At 49.5% G+C, this 19,756-nt stretch overlaps 1 protein-coding gene and 1 long non-coding RNA gene across 2 annotated transcripts in view; one reads left to right on the top strand and one right to left on the bottom strand.

Moving 5' to 3' along the window:
- Positions 1-11,255: 11,255 nt before the first annotated feature.
- Positions 11,256-12,449, bottom strand: LOC141570495 (uncharacterized). The gene is made up of 3 exons (XR_012494508.1): positions 12,337-12,449; positions 11,622-11,720; positions 11,256-11,382 (listed from the first exon to the last, which is right to left on the bottom strand). It is a non-coding gene; the product is annotated as an uncharacterized LOC141570495 (long non-coding RNA).
- Positions 12,450-13,904: 1,455 nt separating this feature from the next.
- Positions 13,905-19,756, top strand: part of DYNC1H1 (dynein cytoplasmic 1 heavy chain 1) — a 61,528-nt gene continuing 55,676 nt past the window's right edge. Inside the window, exon 1 of the mRNA XM_019747152.2 lies at positions 13,905-14,298. Within this exon, the coding sequence (XP_019602711.1) occupies positions 14,043-14,298 (256 nt within the window). The 5' untranslated portion in view covers positions 13,905-14,042. The remainder of the gene's footprint in view (positions 14,299-19,756) is intronic.

The following is a 19,756-nucleotide window of genomic DNA, read 5'->3' as shown; positions in this document are numbered from 1 at the left end:
AGATCCTGCTTTGCCCTCCACAGAGCCCTCCCATTTGTGGACGAAGCAGCTAATACCCAGTGCGTGTTGGCAGACCCACAATCAGAACTCCGGTACCCAGGTCCCAGAATGTGCCCAGCAGTGACCAGTGCAGAAACATGAAGGCTTGACATCTCTCCCTGCCTTGCCATGTTGTTCAAAACTTTTAAAAGAACAATCTAAAAGTTTCCAACCCTCTGTACCTCCCCCCATCACCAGCCAGACGTCCAGTTCCACTCCCCAGAGGCAACCTGTTATCAACTTGTGTATTTTTCCAGAGATTATTTTGCCTGTATGTAAGACAATGCGTATTTTTTTTTGAGAGTTGCAGTTCCTGACTGTGGTGTCCCCTAAAACCCAAAAACAGTGTCACCTAGCATTACTATCACTGCTATCCCCATATTACAAAGGCAGAACCTGAGACCTAGGGAGCTGGCGTGAATGGCCCAAGGTCACACCACAGGACAATTGAGGGTCTGAGTCTTAAGAATGGTTCTCTGACCTAGACAGGCATCTGGGTCATGCTTTTCCCAGTGTGCCCTTTGTGTTTGTGTCGCTCCCACCTCTCTTCCTGTTCTCTCTCCCCGTTTTAATCACTTATTCTCACCTACCTGGAGTATTGCTGTATTTGAATCAGAGGTGTGAGGACCTTCGAGATGGAATCCAACTCCTCCACGCTACAGATGGGCAGATGAGGCCCAGCAAGTCTCCACACGTGCTCAGACGTGTAAGTCCAGCCTGTGCTCAGCTGTCCGCTTTCCCTCCTCTGCCTGCCTGCGTCCCTCCTGCCGTGCACCCCTTACGTGAACAGCCAGCGGGCTCTGGCTGCAGGCAGAGCTCCACCGACAACACCTAAGCGGGCTGCCTTCCGCCTAGCAACGCCCCGAGGGCCGAGACGTCGGCCCTGCCGCCTTCCCTCCTCGCCCCTGCCAGGCAGTGAGCTCCGGGAACGGTGCCTGGGCTTGTCTTGTCTGCCACTGTGTCTCCAGTGCCCGACGCTGCCCTCATCCCAGCCGCCCCAGACACATAGGCTCAGTCAGTGTTTGACGGGAGGATGAGCGTCCCCACGTGGGGAAGAGCGTGATCCGTGGGGAGACGTGCCATCAAAAGTTGTGTGCAGGTAACAGACAGCAAGTCTTCCCCTAGGGAGACACCGAGGTGTGTGCACTGAGGTGTGTGCAGAGGGCAGTTGGGAGAAATAAAGTGAGGATCCTCTCTTCCGTCTAATAAGCACCTCTGAACATCTGTGCCCGGCCCTGCGCTGACGCGGAGCCCGCAGACCCGACAAATTCGGGTGGTTAGTCGTGCGGGGCGCCAGCCTGCGAGGTTCTCAGCGTGAGTCTGATGAAAGCCACTCCCCCGACCCCAAACGCATAGAAAAACCTAACAGCCTAGTCTGCATATAATTTGAAGGGAGTCACAGGTCCCAGAAGCCCAGCCAAGGACCGCAGTTTAAATGTCCCTGGTCTAGTTGGAACGAGAAAAATCAAGAGTGCTTGGAGCGCGAGCCAGGCCGTGACAGAAGTGAGGAAGGAACCGGGGGCTTCAGAGGAGGTCCGGGGACAGGGGCTTGGAGCCAGGGAAGAGGCGGCGAGGGGAAGCCCTTGGGTCCACGATTTTAAAAAAATTTATCACATTCTCCAAGCAACAGGAAGCCAAGCAATTTCAGAGCGAGAAGCGCCGCTCAGAAAGATGACGCAGGCGGCGCGCACGGCCGCACCAATACGTGACCGCCCCCCCCGATGCATTGTGGGGCTTATGGAGGCACCAGCAGGACGTCGCTTCTCGCGAGAAAGCGAGATTCTCGCGGATGACAGACTTGGGCGGGGAGAGACTGACAACGCTCCCCGTCCTGGGCGCAAAGTCCCGCCCCCTGGCCGGGAAAGGCCAATCCCAAGGCCTCCCCGTTCTGACCGCGGGAATTGGTCCAAAGGCTCACATGACCGAGCGGGCCGCTGGACACGTGACTGAGCCTACTACCCAGGCACCTGACCTCGGCGGCGGTGTCCTTGAACCCAGGTCTTATCTGCGGTGGGATATGGCCCGAGACCTAGACCCCAAACCAGGGTTCGCGAAGGCGAACCTCGCGGACGGCCGGCCGGATTCCAAACTCCTCATGGGGCCGTCGCAGGGCCCGATCGGTCACTTGCTAAGTAAAGAGCCCGCCTAATTCGTCCCGGGTCCTACTAGCAAAGTGATGTGGACCTCAGTCCCCTCGCCTGTGAAATGGCCAGTGTCACCCGAAGAACAAGGTTGCCCGAGGCCTAGGTGAGGCGGGGTGCGTGGAAAAGCGGGGCCCCGCTCCAGCTGCTGAGCAAGCTGACGGTGAATCACAGTGCTGAGCAGGTAGAGCCCCTGTTCTTGACTGACTTCAGCGACCAATCGTACATAGTAGGTATGTGGCGACCTGCACCCTGTGGGTACAGGCCACGTGACTTGTTATCTTACTAAATCTACAACAGCCGTGAGGGGTCAATAGTGTCCGCGGGGCCCAAGAGACGGGCAGACGCTTGGCTGAGGCGGCACAGCCCGGAAGCGGAGGTGCGGGGGTTGGACCCAGGCGCTCGCCGGCTCTACCCGCAGGTCCTCCGCCAGGTGGCACTGGCGTCCTGAGGAGCTGGGGGGGGCGAGTCAACTGGGAGCACCGCTCCCCACCCCCACCCCCGTGCTGTGAGGGGTCACCCAAGCCCCAGTGACATTCCCTTTCTCTACTGCTTCCTGCTCAAAATAATGGTGACCCTGGAGTTTGGAGCCAGCGGCTTCCCATTCTCCCCTCCCATGCGGTGTCTTGAGCCCGTTACACCAGGGGCGGGCAGGTTGTCAGCACCAGGAAAAGAAAAGCGGAGGGAGTACCGAGCCTGGAAGCCAGAACGGGAAGAAAAAGGATGAGAAATGGGCAAAAGCCCAAAGAGAAACACCCACCCACAATTGAGCTCATTCAACACCAAGTATCCATGGAACACAAACTAGACGCCAGGCACTTGCGTAGGCCCTGGGGATCTAGGAGAAGTAGAAATCCCTGCCCTCGTGGAACTTCTAGTGCAGGAAAGAGACGACAAACAAGACAAACAACATTCTTATTGTATTATAAGTGACAGTACTACTGGGAAAAGCTAAAACCGCGGAGAGGGATAGGAAGGATCTAGGAGGTGGGGACAAATTTGCATAAGGGGCAGGTGAGACCTTACTGAGAAGTGACTTTGAAGGAAATGAGGGAAGAGCATCCGTGCAGAGAGCACAGCACATGCAAGGGCCCTGAGGTGGGCGGGAGCCTGCAGTGGAGTGAGTGTGGGTTTGAGTAGTAGGAGATGGTCAGAGAGGTAACAGCCACAAAAAGGACTTGGAATTTAATTCTGAGTGAGATAAGGCCATTGCAGTTTTCTAAGACAGCCTTTGCATCATCCGCTGCCCCCCCCCCCCAAGCCTCTGCTGTTCTTACCACGCTGGACACACCCCAGAGCTGGAAGGCAGTATGCTTTCTAGTCCCCAAAGCCCAAACCACACTGGCATCTCTGTCATCTTTGCGCAGAGAATGACAGCAGCCCCTGCTCAGGCCCTCAACACCCAGCCCCCTTCCTTCCACCTTGGTTCTCCTATTCCTGATCCCCAACCCATCCGGTGGCATCTTCAAGGGGAAAACCTGACCCTGACTGGTGTCGCCTTGCTTTGCATCATTCTCAGCCCAGGTCTCTGAGCTCCAAGACTGCCACGCAGGGTTGTGCAGGTGCTTAGATGGCCAGTGGAGTGAAATCGCCATGCTGTGTGTCCTGGCTTGGGGCTGCACACACAGGCAGTTTCCACAGCACAAAGAGGGGCCTGCAGCTTTGCAGACTGGGCACAGCCACTTCAGAACTCCCTTTCCCTGACTCCCAAAGCCGCCCATCAGCCCCATAAGGATGTCTGGTCCTCAGGTGGAGGGGCCCAGGAGACGTGGTCATCACAACATCCACTGCCTCACTTTCTCTTTAAATAAACTATTTTTCAGAGCAGTTTTAGGTTTATAGAAAAATTTGAAGTACAGAGAGCCCCTCCCCCGTCCACACACACACACACACACAATGTTTCCCTTATTATTAACATCTTAGTAGTAAGGTACATCTGCTACAGTTGAAACAATACTGATACTTTATTATTAACTAGAATCCATAGATTGTTAGGATTTTTTTTTAATTAAAGTTTGTTGGGGTGACCATGGTTAGTAAAGTTACATAGGTTTGAAGTGTACAGTTCTGTATTACATCATCTATATATCACATTGTGTGTTCACGACCCAGAGTCAGTTCTCCTTCCATCACCATATATTTGATCCCGTTTACCCTCATCTACCAGCCCCCGCCCTGCCTTTCCCTCTGGCAACCACTAAACTATTGTCGGTGTCTATGAGTTTTTGTTTCTTTGTCTTATTCCTTTGTTGTTTTCAGTTTTATATCCCACATATCAGTGAAATCATATGGTTCTCGACTTTTTCTGTCCAACTTATTTTGCTTAGCATAATAATCTCGAGATCCATCCATGTTGTTGTAAATAGCATTATTTCATCTTTTTTATGGCAGAATAGTATTCCATTGTGTATATATACCACCTCTTTATCCAATCATCTATCAAAGGACACTTTGGTTGTTTCCATGTCTTGGCCACCATAAATAAAGCTGTCATGAATATTGGAGCACATGTATCTTTACGGATAAGTGTTTTCAGATTTTTTGGGTAGATACCCAGGAGAGGGACTGCTGGGTCGTGGTAATTCTATTTTTAATTTTTTAAAGAACCTCCACACTGCCTTCCATAGCGGCTGCTATTCAGATTTTCTTAGTTTCTCCCTAACGTCCTTATTCTGTTCCAGGATCCCATCAAGGGTACCACGTGACACTTAGTTGTCCGCCTCACTTGTTAAATTGTGAAGATGCAGTATGAGAAAGGAAGTTAAAGAAGCCGTAATTGCTTATCTTTGGCTTTAAGCCTCTCCCTAAGTGCTAGGGCGGGGGGTTGCTCCTTGTGGCTGCGTTTCGGTGTCCTGCCTGACGGGTGGCAGTACCTGCCCCAGCCCTGTCCTGTATGGGAAGGAAGGAAAGTCAGCTAGGGCATTAGGCAGATGTGGCGCTGGGGTGGTTGGGACGAGGATGGCGACCGCTGGGGATTCCTGGGAGCCTCAGGGACCGCGCCCAGGCCTGCGGGGCGGGACCTGCAATTACACCGAGAAGCCACTAGGTGTCAAGATTCCCTCGGGCCTGCGTTCGGAGTCAGCGGGCTGGTTGACCTTGACATCTTTCTGGGCTGATGCTCAGAGATCCTTCAGCGCCCTCCGAGATCACGGTTTGCACCGAAATCATCGTTTTACAGATGGAAAGCTGAACTTCGGAGAGCAGGCGCTGGTCGACATTTGGGAGGGGGGGGAGGACTCGAAAAATGACAGAACATGACCCAGCCTACGCCCTCCTGGTGGGTAAAAGGCTCTAGACACAGGCAGTGTCTGAGTTTGAAACCTTCCTCTGCATCTTGTTACCTAGGAGACCTTAAGCCAGTTCCTTCTCCCTCCGAACACCTGTTCGGCCCCCATCTTCAAACTGCAGTGAAAATAATATATCTCATCGGTGTTGTGAATGTTAGATAAAGCAGAATAGGCGAGCTGATGGCGATGGCACAGCCTCATTAGCACAGGCATACACTCCAGCCACAAACTTGGCTGTGGGGGGAGCTCGACTTGCTTCATTGTCTAGAACAGCCTACTTTCTGACCCAAGCCCCCATTCCACGATTCCATAGGCTGGCACATCACAGGACTCAGTTTCAGAATGCTGCTCCTGTCCTCAGTCAGGACCCCTACAGGGACAGGGCCCTGTGGAAGACCCTGCTGGTCACTGGCCATAAGTCCACACTGGTTACTGCAGCCGCCTGGTCCCATGCCTCAGCGCTGCCGCCAGCCTCACTGGGCATGAGGGCCTCTTTGGCCAGCCTGCCTGGGGTTCTGCCACACCCCTCCTGCATAGCTCTCTGGGGGCTGGTGGGCAGCAGGCCCCGAAACTTACCACCTGCCTCTCCTACCCCAACCTGGGGGAATCTTCCCAGAATGCCTCATTATCCCCTGCTTCTCCTGGATACTTTGCATACAAGGGAGACCCCGTTCTCCCTCCTCCCCCACACACGCTTGTTCTCTTAAGGACTTGAACTTTTGGGAAAATCCCAAATCTGAAAGACCCACAGATACCTTCTGCTTTAAATCGTAGGGCAATGGGCCCACGCCGGCTCCTTCTTGAATAGGGAGAAGGAACAGATAGAGGGAGGGGAAATTTTTCAATATAGGCAGTCCCTGCTTTGCACGGTTCCAATATTCACAAATTTTAGTTACTGATCTAGTTAAATAACACCAGTCCCCCAACAAAACGGTTATTGGCCAAAATACTGTCAGTTACCACAGTATATTAATTGTAAGTATTTGCATCAAGTACGAACTTCTGTCAGCTCTTTAGTCCACAAATGACTACAAATAACATGTGCATCATGACCCATGACCATCACGTCCTTTCTCCCAAAGTCCACGGTCACCACCCACTGCGCACCTGGCACTCGTTCCCACACAGTCTGGAGCCGTGCTGTCTTCTGCGATGAACTCACTTAACTTCTGACAAAAATGCATCATGGAAGCAGGGAAGTGGCCAGTGGAGGTGAAAAGCAGCCAAGATAGGAAAAGCGATCGCGCTGGAAGTGACACTCGAGTGGCACAGTCATGGAGTCATAGAGCTGCCGGAGGGAATGTGGACACTGGCCCTGCTCCCAATGCTGAGAGGGGCAGCCAGAAGGGCCCAGTGGGGGTGACTTGTCGACATAAGTGAGGAAAGCGGGGGTGATGGGATGAAGGTGTCCCGAGCAAGTGGTGGCAGCAAAAACGTCACATTAAACAACAACTCTCAGAGACATTTCACATCATTGAATGTGCAAAGGATAAAATGCTGAAAGCTGACCCAAACTTAGAAAGGACTTTGACAATTCACCAAGGTAGGGAAAAGCTGCTTGCTCACTTTTGTAAATACCATGAGAAGAAGGCAAGGTGTGCTCAAACTACTCCTGGTAAGTTTATTATTATTATTATTATTTCTCTACATACTTATAACATAAGAAAATTTCTTAATGTTTTGAAGGTCATAGAACACTCATACTTTTTCCACTGATTACTTTTTCTACATGTTTGTTTAAAAATGTTTTTTACTGAGATAAAATTCACAAAACATAAAATTCACTACTTTAACCATTTACAGTATACAATTCAGTGGTTTGTAGTATAGTCACACTATCCTGCACCATCATCACCCATAAGATGGCTTTGCATGTTTTCAGTTGCACCATCATTTTTATAGTCCCACACTATCTTGCAGAGCAAGGACTGCCGTACTTCAAAATATCACCCCATCACACAAATAAGCAGCCCGGTAATTCATTCCTAGAGCAGGAAGTGGTGTGGTGTTCTGATCCCAGGCTGGGAGTCTCGGCTGTGCCACCACCCAGCAATGTCATTTTTAATGAGGCACGTAAACTCTGTGAGACTTGGTTTTCTCATCTACACATTAGGGCTAGTCAGCCATTTGTTCATTCAGTAAATTTTTATAGCGTCCCAGCTCTGTGCTGAGCCCTGTTCCAGGAGCTGGAGACACAAGACCTTGGGCTTCCTGGGTGCATGGTGGGGCTCCTACTCCTAGCAAGGTATGCATAGTGGATGCTTTCTGTGCTCACAAAAGAAAAACTCAGGTGACAAGGAGCCAGCAAGGGGACAGTCTGGAGAAAGGGTGGTCCAGGCATCTGCTTGCAAAACTCCTGTACAAATGGTAAGGGGTATACAGCTGTTTTGATTATCATAAATAGTAGTTCAAAATGTCCTACTTTTACCTGAGTATCCAAGTCAAATCCACTCTTTCTGCAACTTGTCAGCTCTCCTCTTACAGTGCCCTTACAGGGTTCACCCATTACTGGACAGGCCTCTTGTACATTTTGAATTATGTTAATGCCTTATCACTTGAGGCATTGGGGATTGATCATTAATAATAAATTGGTGAAATCCAGGAATCATAAAATATTGGTATTGGAGCATCTGTGCCCTTAATTTATTTTAACTTAAAATATATAAAAGAAAAAATACTCATATGTAAAAGAATATTTATTCATTTATTAATTGTACCAGAGACATAGCTTCTTTGAACCATCATTTAATCCATTTTCTAGTTGCTGAAGTTTGAAAACTAAAAAAAAAAAGAAAAAGGAAAAAAGATCTGTTTTTCCCAGACTCTCTTGCAGCTAGGATTCTGTTGGTAATTTGGTTTTGCCAAAACACATCCACACAAGTCTTGGGAGGTAATCTTTCCAAGGAGATTAAGAGAATGGTTGGGCAACCAGGCCCTGGTAGGTGTATGTGTTGACAGTAGCTGGACCCACATCCCACTGCGTGGTCACCTGCTTCAGGTGCAGGTGAGTAGACAGGAGCAATCCCCTGACTTCTGGATGACATCTGTGACAGTGGGCCTTAAAGCACAGGTCCAAGGGCAGCCCCTGACGTCTGCACCTCTAGCCCTTCCAGCACTTCTTCCTGCCCTTGACTGCCTAGATTAAATCCTTTTCTACTTGAAATACCTAGAGGGGACAGAAATAGGAGATGAGTATGGAGGGAGAGCCAAGGGCCTAAGTGGGCAAGCCAACGATGAGATGAGAAGCCATGGCAGTGTTGGGCAGAGAGCTGACGACTCTGACTTGTGTTTCTAAAGACTGTTCTCCTTGCACCTGGAGAACAGCCTGTAGTCAGCTGCCATGGGAGCCCAGATGAGGGTCAGAGGCATTTGAACCAGGGCTGAGGTGCAGGTGGAGAGGAGAGGTCAGATTTTGGAGATATGAGGAGAGTGGAAGGGTTTGCTGTTGGACCAGGCAGAGCTGTGAGGGAACGAGAGGCACCAACGGGTACCCCGAGCACCAAGTGAGCGGCGGGGGAGTTACTGAGAGGGGGCACTCTGGGAGAGGAAGGGGTTTGAGGAGAATCATGAGTTCACTTCAGGACAAAGAACAGGTGGGACAAATAGAAAACAAATTGCAAGGTGGTGACTTAACCCAGCCATAGATATAATCCCACCACACACAGGGTAGGGATTTTCAGAGAGGATTTTTCAGAAACAAGAGGCAACTATGTGCTGCCTCCCAGAAACCACTTTAAATATAAAGGCACCAATCAGTTAAAAGTGAAGGGTGGAAAAAGATACACCCACTGACACTGATCAGAAGAAAGCTGGAGTGGCTATGCTAAAATCAGGCAAAGGAAATTGTACAGCAAATTATACTGCTAAGGATAAAGGGGCATGTTCCCAAATGATAAAGGGGTCAGTTCATGAAAAGGACATAATGCCATATGTTTATGCATCTAATAAGGGAGCATCAAAACACATGAAGCAAAAACGATTTGAACTGCAAGGAAGAGAGACAAATGCATGACTATAATCCACATGCCTCTTTCAGTAACTGATAGAACAAGTGGCTAGAAAGCCTGTAAGGATGTGGAAGACTTGAACAGCAACTTTAAACCAACTTGGCCTAACTGGCATGTCCTAGACCCTGCACCCGACACGGAAGCCCTCCTAGGGTTCATAGTCATCAGTGCAGAGATATATTGAATGTCACAGGGCCAGGAAGTCACCTCAGGAGGGAGCGGAGCAAGAGCACAAAAGCCATCTGAGGGCTGATCAAGGCCACCACAGGATGAGGACCGTGAGCTGGTCACTGGATTTGGCCACGTGGAAACCCTCAGTGACCTTCACAAACGCGCTTGCCCAGGAATGTGGGGGTGGGTTGAGCGCCCACCCGATCAGTATGTTCAAGACAGGTGAGAAGCAGTCCCCACGAACTCATTTTCAAGAAGTTTTGCTGAAGAGAGCAGCAAAGAGATGAGGGGCTGGCAGGAAGGTGTGGCAGGGTTTTCTCTTTCTTTCTCTTGCGCGCACTTGTGCGCACATGCCTTTTTTAAAAAAAGATTTTTATTAAAGTATAGCTAACATACAATATTATATGTTTCAGGGGTACACCATAGTTCAACATTTATATACCTAAAGAACTGACCACCATGATAAGTCCAGCAACCACCTGACACTGTACCACACTATCACCATATTACCGACTATATTCCCTATGCTGTGCATTACATCCCTGTGACTTACTTGTCATGGAAATTTGAACCTTTTAGTCCCCTTCACCTTGCCCTGCTTTTTACATTTTTCAATTACAGTTGACATTCAATATTATTTTATATTAATTTCAGGTGTACAGCGTAGTGGTTAGACATTTATATAATTTACGAAGTGATCCCGACTTGTACTTCTTAATCCTGTCACCTTTTTCACCCAGCTCCCTACTTCCTCCCCTCTAGCAACCATCATCTTGTTCTCTGCATCTATGAGTCTGTTTCTGTTCTGTTTCTTCATTTGGTTTGTTCTTTAGATTCCACATATGAATAAGATCATATGGTATTTGTCTTTCTCTGTCTGACTTATTTCACTTATCATGAGACCCTCTAGGTCAATCCATGTTGTTGCAATCTCTTCTTTCTTTTTAAAGTAGGGATGCATTGGAACAGATTGGATACCACTGAGAAGAATTTAGGAGGGAGAGAATGTTTGGGAGCAAGAGGAGAATTTCAGAGGCGACATCCACGAGAGGGGTTGGGGGTCCAGCGCACCCAGGGAGCGGTGGCCTTGGCTGGGGACACAGACAGTTCTGACTTAAGGGAAGGGGCTGGTACCTCCAGAGAGGAGTGGCTAGGGCAGCGATGGGTTCAGAGGGCCTGCGGACAGGACATCGACTGTGAATTGTCCAGTTGGAGACAAACTTCTCTAACTTTATCAACGGGCGGTGGGGTACTGGCTGGGCCTCCGGCTGATATTCCCCTCTGGTCACTGCCATTGCTCGCTCTGTGAACCTGGACAAGCGACCCAGGTGACCTTGGGAAGGTGAACCCCGCGGCGTCACCCGGAGGGATGGTGCAACGTACTGGGGCGGGGCCTCCCGCAGCAGGAGGAGGTTCCGCTGTGCTTGTCTCCTCTGCACCACCAGGGGACGCAGGAGACCGCTCTGTTCCCGGCGTTTCCCCTCCCTCCCCACAACCACCCCCAGCTGGGCTCAAAGCCTCCAGGAGCCCTGTTTCTTTCCAGCCTTACTCTGATGCTCTCTTATGGAGGAAGCGAGACCGAAAAAGGGGTGGGTCCTGGGAGGAGCTTCATCAGAAGTCCTGTAGCCCAGTGATCGATAGGTGAGTGGAGTCCCACGCTGGCAGTAGCTGGGAAGGTCAAAATCCAAAGTGTGCCCTGTGGGCCGGCTGCTGCTGTCACCGCCAGCACCCCGTTGCCTGGCCATAAGGCATTGGATTCACAGCCATTAACCAAGCACCTGCATCGGCAAGACCCTGCTGGTGTTGGGAATGAGCCCATGGAATGAATGAATGAATGAATGAATGAATGAATGAATGAATGGGCAAGCCCAAAGTGGAACTCCAGGGAGAGGAGGAGAGATCCCAGGCACAGAACCTGAAGGTGCCCCCAGGGATGGAAAGGGGAGAGGGGGAGGGAGGGTGGAGATGAGACTCACCCCAGGGTTGGGACTTGAGGAGCCACCCAGTGCTGTAATTTAAGGAGAGGGGCCTGGAGTGGACGGGTCTCCTCCGTGTAGACAGTTCACAGCCAATTTCTGATAAAATACAAGTGCCTCCTTAGCAGTAACTATCATCCCCCATCAACTTAGAACAAAACTTCTCTCCAGTGCCCTCTGCCCACTGCCAATTGAAAGCTGATTCTACTATGGCCTACAGAAAACTGAGATGCCAATGGAACAAGTGGGAGGTGGGCCCCACCCACTCCCACCCAGGGTCAGCTTGGGGCACGATGGGGGGAGGGGCAGAGTCCTGCAGCAGGTGGCCAAAGGGGCATCTCACAAGAAGACCCCCTCACCTTTCAGCCCTGGGGCAGGTTAGCCAGCCCCAGGGGAGGAGTTTAGAGTGCTCAGCACCCTGTGTACAGTCAGCACTCAATAAATGGTAACCATTCTTATTGACTAAATACAGCAAACATCTTTAGAAAATAGAAATGCAAGCACTTTGGGTCAACGAATGAATCCTTGTAGATTGATCGTTCAGGTTCCTCTGATTTCCATTCTCTTAGAAATAAGCCCTTCAGTTCTGAACCTATCACACAGGGCTGCCAATCTGGACACTGCGGCTCTGCTGCCCTGGCTCAGGGCCAGGTTGCAGATGCTGGAGTCGCCTGGATGCCTGAGCGGCTGTGTCTCCAGGCCGGTGCTGACTCACCGTGCAGCCTGCAAGCAGCCTCTCTCTGTCTGTCAGGTCGCTGCTGGATTTCTGGGTCTCAGATGGAGTGCGGTCAGTTCACAGTTCACTGGCCTGCTCCTAATAGATTTTCCTCTTCATCCCTGTTCTTACCCCAAAGGCCATGGTGGTGGTGGGGGGGAGCACTTAGCAGCAAGCCTAGCATTGAGTGAGCAGTGTTAGCTGTTGATGGTGCTACGTATTATTCATTACTGTTAGATAATAGCACAAACTCATCGTAGTTGCTTCCAGTTCCTGGGAGGTTATTTCAATCTGCTTGGGCATATTATCCAAGAGTGGACTGGTGCAGGGCAGGAGGACTGGGTACTAATCTATCACCTCTTCCATTAGCTCCTTAAAGACAAGAATTGTCTAATTAGTCTCCATGTTCCAGCAGCCGCTGGAGCCTGGCACCTGGTAATTGAGCAAGGATAAGCACATTGTATGAGTCGAAGTTTTCCAAAGATGATTTGGGGACATCAAATCAGCCCATCATCCTTTCACCAATCAGGGCTCAGCTCTCTGACTGTGCACTCTGATATAAAAATAGCGTCTTTGGCCTCCCTTCCGCCACGCAATTTAAGAAGCAAGTTATGAGTTTGAACTACCAAAGGCCAATGAATGCTCCTTAAAAGAAATTGTCATCTCTAAACTAACAATGTGGGCCACTGGATTCTGGCCCTAGTGTCCTCTCAGTGTAACGAGGAGGTTCAGGGGGATGGGAGCCGGGGTGGGGGAACCTTAAACAGCAGTCATCTCAGCCTTCTGTGGACCCAGATACCCCGGCCCACGAATGACAGTGCCAACCCCAGCTGCGAGAGGAGCATCACTGTTCTAGGCGGATGCCCTCACATAGGTCCCACGGCCCTCACAGCATCCTGGGGACAATTATTTTGTCATTAGCAGCCAGGAACCACCACAGCTTGGCTCTACCCCACCGTTCAGGACTCCAGCTGTCACCTTCAAGCCCCTGCCTTTGTAGAGGTTAGTTCCTCGCTGGGAATGCCCCCTCCCAAACTCCCTCTTTCCAGCCTAGCTATGTGACAGGCCTGGACGCGCCCCTCAGCCCCTCCCCCGCTGATAAATGTCCTTACTCTCCATCTATACACCTAATAACATATATGTCATGACTATATTTTAGCACTTAACACATTGTAGTCATTCATTCGTTCAATGAGAGAACACGGCTTAAGGGTTAGAACAACGTTGGGCACAAACTAAGTGCTCAAAAAACATTAGCTCGCGTCGTTAATACCATTAATTCATTCAGTATTTATGAAGTCTCAGCTCCCACCTGTTTGCTGCCGCCAGTGCAGTAAACAGGACATACCTAGCTCGGATGCCAAGTTCCCATCTTTAAGGGATTGCAGCGCCTAGACCGAGGGGCACCGCCCAGCACTGGGACTACAAGTCCCAGAAAGCTGCGCGGCTGCGTCGCCGGGCGCGCGCGCATGCGCGACGTCGTGACGCCAGGGCCGCGAGCCCGCGCCAGTGGCTGCGGCGGATCGCTGGCGAGCGGGGCGGGGCTAGCTGGCGGCGGCCTTTAGGGCGGAGCCGGTGCCCGCTCGCTTCAGTCGGCCGCAAGCTAGCGGCGGTCGGCATCTGGTGCCGGTTTCTCGTTTGCCCGCTCGATCTCGCGCAGTCCGGTCGCCTTCTCAGCGCTGCCTGCAGGTCCCAAGCGCGGCGTCATGTCGGAGCCCGGGGGCGGCGGCAGCGAGGACGGCTCGGCCGGCCTGGAGGTGTCGGCCGTGCAGAACGTGGCCGACGTGTCGGTGCTGCAGAAGCACCTTCGCAAGCTGGTGCCGCTGCTGCTGGAGGATGGCGGTGAAGCACCGGCCGCACTCGAGGCGGCGCTGGAGGAGAAGAGCGCCCTGGAGCAGATGCGCAAGTTCCTCTCGGACCCGCAGGTCCACACTGTCCTGGTGGAGCGCTCCACGCTCAAAGGTGCGGCGCCGGGCCCGGGCTGCAGACGTCCGCAGGCCGCCCCCGCCTCGCTCCCGCCACACCCCTCCGGGCGGGAGCCCCCGGGCGCCCCTTCCGGGTCGCGGGGAGGATGAGGGTACTTCTGTCTTGCCGTCACCCACAACAATAGGATCGCTTTGTCTGCTCGGGCCTCAAGATGGCCGAGTTGGGTGGAGACAGCGTCTCCCAGGCTGAGCGCGGGCGGAGGCCGCATCCCGGCCTCCAATGTCACATGAGCTTTTCGGTTTCGTTTTGTGTCCAGGCCAGGCCGGCCTCCGGAGGGATGTGTCCGCGGCAGACCCGTGGAGCCGTGGACAGCTGGGGTCTGGCCCTCCGTGTTTTGGGCGTAGGGGGAGGTCCAGGCGGTCGGAGCCGGAAGAGCCGTGGCCGGCTGGCATCTCAGCACCTGCCTTGTGCGGGCCCAGACGCCCCCGGAGTGACAGGCCTGCGAGGCGGGCATCACTTCTAGGTGGATGCGCGCAGGCAGGTCTAGCTCTTGGTCCTCACAGCCCAGTGGGTCTGTCTCCCCTTTCACACATGAGGAAACAGGCTCGGGTGAGCCAAGGTCTCCAGCTAATCCTCGTGCTTGGAGTAGACTCCACAGCTCAGCCCCCTGCCCACTGCTCGTTTTCGCTAACCAGACCTGATGTTTGCATAATGTTTGGATGATCCCAGTAATGACCCTGTGATATTTGAGCCTATTTGACAGATTGTTTTTAAAAAGGGAGACTCAGGTTAGGCACCTGGGGGAGGGTGGGTGCAAAAGGTCTCCTCAAATGTTGACCTCCCAAAAGCAAGGCTAGATTACCCTTGAGCGGGGAGTTTGCCCTCAGGGAGGGTTTTGCGTTGAGCCTAAGACACAGCATGTCTGACAGCCCACGGATAGGTGTGGCACTGTCCATCTGGAAACGCAGAGATGATGGCTAAGTAAATTTTAATGTTAGTCCCCAGCGATTGTGCATTGTCTGAAAATGCTCCCCAGCAAGCTGTGTATAATCTCAGAAAGCTGTGTGGACTGGCAGTACGAGAACCTATACTGTCTGCCTCACCCCGTCACACTGAAGTTTCTTTCTGATAATTTGTTTCTTTCAAAGGCTCTTCTTAACTCAGGAGATGCTTCGTTGTAGCCTCTGTTTCTTCTGGAGGGGTGGAGGGTCAGAGACTGAAAGATTTCTCTTAGATCCACATGGAATGTTGAAGCAAATAAGCCATTTGGGCATGTTCAGAGTATTAATGTATCAACGTCTAGGATTTTTTCTTATGTTTGGGTTTATGTTTTCCTGAGTGACAATCCACTAGTGGTTTTAAAAAAAATTAACTCACCTACTCTTTTTCAAAAAGAGTTTATAGTCATGGTAGAAAATTTAAAGTATACAGATAACAGATAAAATTAAAATCGCCTGGAATCCTTCAACCCAGATAAAAGCACTGTTCGCATTTTGGCATCGTTCTGGTTATTTTTCAATGAATACACATTTTATTACAGTACGTTTTAATCTGTGTTAAGTTAAATGTATTTTGAGTAGTTTGACCTTGACTAATTCTTGATCATATTTTCATTGCACAGTTTCCGTATTGAAATCAGCGATTTCTACCTTGGGTCTCAGTTTCTTTTTATAGAAAAAAATGTGTGTTTTCTTGATGGGTGTAGAAGTGAATCTCCAGGCATCCAAATCTTGGCTCCATAATGACTTGCACTTTTGAGCGTTGACTAAGGAATGAGACGGTCTAAAATTGAAATCCTACCTCATTCCTGCATACATAAAAATCCCTGAAGTAGTTCTAGTAATTCAACCGGTCTGTAATTTATTTTTCACTTACAGAAATCTAAAGAAAGGCTGGGTGGTCCCATCAGTCTTGTAGCATCCTGGCTACACTAGAATAATTGAGGTAGAAGAGGTACAGACCCAGGTCACTCAGTAGGAGGGCTTGCTCCTGGAGGGGTTATGGGTTAGTGTTGGTTTCTGTATGTTTAAGCCAAAGAGGAGCATCCAGTAGTAACTGCAGTGAAAAGGTAGGAGTACGTTATAATATGGAAAACAACTCTGAATTATTTAAACTGAATAAACACCATCACCAACAATGAAGTCATATGATTTACTTAACGAACGGGAAATTCCTTTTATTTTATGCCCCTCTGCCTTTTTCTGGAAAGAATTTTCCAAACATTTGTAATTGAATATAGAAGCATTTTTATATGAAAATATATATGTATATATATGTGTGTGTGTGCATATATATTTATATATTTATACATTTTTTACCCCAAGCTAACTATAAACTTTTTTTTGTTAAAGTATAGTATTCCTTAAAATGTAGAATAAAGGTTGTAAATTTAACAGTTGATTTTGCTAGTGAAGAGTTGGTGGGAAAGGAATGTTCAATTCTCGCTCCTTATTTTGAAGAGAGGAGCCTCCGTTCTCTAATTGCGGGCGTGTAGAACGTTGTTTTCTCCATGGTGGACTTCTAAAATTATGCCCAGGTAGGGGCTCGTTAGTTAATAGGCATTTCACAGTGTTAATGATGTTTTGTAGCACTTCTTCCTGAAGTGCAGTTTTGGTGGTTTCATCCCGGTGAGAGGTTGGATGGTGAAGGTGGGGACAGGTTCCCAGTGCTGCAGGTGCACTGGTGGCTCCAGGACCAGCCTCTGTGCTCCACCTAGTTGGTGACCAGGCTGGGATCAGGTGCTGTGGGTTTTGTTTGTAAAACAAACCCCGGTGAAAAACTAACTTAGAGCTTTGAGACTGAAACGAGTGGCTGCTTTTATTCAGTACTTACTCTCAGCTTAGAATTAGAGTTTTTCTTGAGATGTATAATATAGGGGATTTTATTTCTTCGTTAGATGGCTAGCGACTGGAATGTGAAAGAAAACTACAACTTTTAGAGAACCCAGTTTCTCAGAGGATGGTGTGGGAAACTTGATGGGGAATTTTTTGATAGATTTTTTAAAATTATTTTTCTGAGGACTTAATTTCCCTAATGGACAAAGAAACGCAGTCGGTTGATGACTGCGAAGTACTTGTTTCTGGTGTATGCTCGGCGCCCAGAATGGTTACTGCGTTAACCGGGGCGATTTTCTGTGACTCCGTGCTGCCTGGCACACTAGGCCAGGAGTCCCTCGACCTGCGTTCTTACTGTGGGCTGTCACACTGGAGGCGGGGCCGCACGCCCTGCATAGGACAAACCGGTCTGCAGCAAGGTTCGTTTGACTGTGCAGTATAGCGTAGTAAATGAAATTTATATACAGCAAAGGGAAAACAGTCATCTCTTCTTTTAAAAAGTAAAAGCGTGGAAATTCTGTTCGTCAGCATCACGGAGGACCAGACTGGGAGCGGTGGAGAGATTTTAGCCCCACCCCCCGTGCCGTGAGAGAGGAAACCGGAACCCAAGATTTTAAGATCCAGTTGATGTTTTAAGTAGGATTCTGAAACCAAAAAGCCAAATTTCTCTGTTCAGTTCTTTGGTCTCCATTAAAGTAGGAGTGTTTGTTTTCATTTGTTTCGTATCAGTTATTTCTTTTGAATTAGTAGTAGCCTTAAAAATATTAAATCATACGTCCCTTAGGCATTAATAGCTTACTAGATTTTTCAGTTATTTCTCTTTTTTCTGTAAATACCAAGATTAACCCCAGTTTTACAGCATCTACAAGTATTATGTGGGGTTTAACCCTCCCTTCATGTTCCTAACCTTGTCACATGGGAGTGTTCAGGTCGAAGGGAAAACTCAGACTTTCTCAGCAGCTTTTAGCCTCGTCCCAGAGCAGGGAGTGGGTGTGGCAGAGAAGTCACAGACCCTCAGAAGGAAGACGAAGGATGGACCTCAGGGTGACAGGAGACAGCACCAGAGACAAGAAAGGGGGAAACTAAAGCAGCCACTCGGCAAAAGGGGAGGACGTGTATGGCAGCGAACAACCAGAATCTGGGGTGTTAGCCTACTTTTTATTTTAAAAGGGAAAGATGGAAGGTAGAGAACCAGGAACATGTAACCAGTGATTTGGTAGTGTGTGGGGGCAAAGAAAATGCCTGGCTTCATTTGCTGGGCGGAGAAGAGACTTGCCCCGTGGCTGGGAGGGAAGGGAATGAGGGAATGACCACGGGTGCCGGGGGCCGGGCAGCCTCGCCTGGGCCTTGCCAGTTTGCTCCGTTCCTTTTCCAAGTGCACATTCATCAGACTTTGTGGAAATGCGCCGCTCTCCCTAGGGGAGGCAGTACGAGTCTTACAGTGACCGAAGGTGCATCTTTTTTGATTTCATTAAAGGAGGCATAATGCTCACCTAATTCACAATGTAACGACACAAATCACTCGTAGTTTGCAATCAATTAGTCCTTCAATAGAAGTATGCGCAGATTAGTGCTAAATGACACTTGGAACATCTCTAAACACTTTGAACAGCTCTAGAAATTCTATAAACTCTCAGAAGTTAGCCAAAGAAATGTCCACGGGTTGTGGGTATCAGTATGGCTTGCAGCAGAGGGACTCATGAGGCAGGCCCAACACTTTCTGTCCTGGTCCTGGGTCCTTTGACCGTATTAACAGGCAGTGCTGGTCCGTTCTGTATTAACCAGTAGCTTCAGCAGCGTTAGGAAAGTGATGCAGACTTGACTGAAAGAGATTACCTGATAAAACATGCAGGTTGTGTTTGTATATAAGCCTCCAAATATAGCAGGATCAATAGCCTGGTTATTAAGCCTTAACTGTCAAGTATCTTTCCTCCTCTGAACAATTTTTAATGTTTCTGCAGAAGTAGAATGTCAAATTATTGTTATTTGGAAGAGGTTATCATTTACAGAGAGGCAAAAAGGTTATTTGATGACAGTTTATAAAACAATGTCAGAGTTTCTTTATATGAGAGTCAGACATACTCAGACTTCATTTGATCTCTATATTTATGGGGAAAAAGCATTAACAAATCCAAGGTGTATTCCATGACTGATCAATAATGACCTGCGTGACTTATTGTCAGAGACACGTTAGAATTTTACCAAGCAGGGGAGCACCTTCTTGCGGCTCTGCATCTGAGGATTGCGTCACCGGGTGTGCCTTGCTGGGCCGCAGTCCTGCTGCAGTGCCGTCTTCCTCCTGTGACTCACCACCTGGCACCCCGCCAGGCCCAGTCCCCAGCCCGTTCGCATTAGGAAGTACAGGCAGCCTGCACCTCCAGTCTGTGGGATTTTATTTGTGTAGATGATGAATCTTTATCTGAGGAAGAAATGATTCGAAGTTCCCATTTTCAGTTATGTCAGTGATTTCCTTTGGTGATTACAGAATATTACTTTCATTTTCTGCATATTGTTTGGGTGTTATTTTGATGGTGTATTTTATGTAAATTGTAGAACAGTATTATGGAAAGTTCAGAAAATTTAGGGATAAAATATTTCATAATTCCACCCCCCTGACAACTCTTTTAGCTTGGCGGTATGTCCTGATACTATGTGTACTT

Source organism: Rhinolophus sinicus, linkage group LG03, assembly GCF_036562045.2.
Source record: "Rhinolophus sinicus isolate RSC01 linkage group LG03, ASM3656204v1, whole genome shotgun sequence".
In the NCBI taxonomy this organism is placed as follows: Eukaryota; Metazoa; Chordata; class Mammalia; order Chiroptera; family Rhinolophidae; genus Rhinolophus; species Rhinolophus sinicus.
Note: the sequence above shows the minus strand (reverse complement) of the source record. Positions and strands in the feature narration are given on the sequence as shown.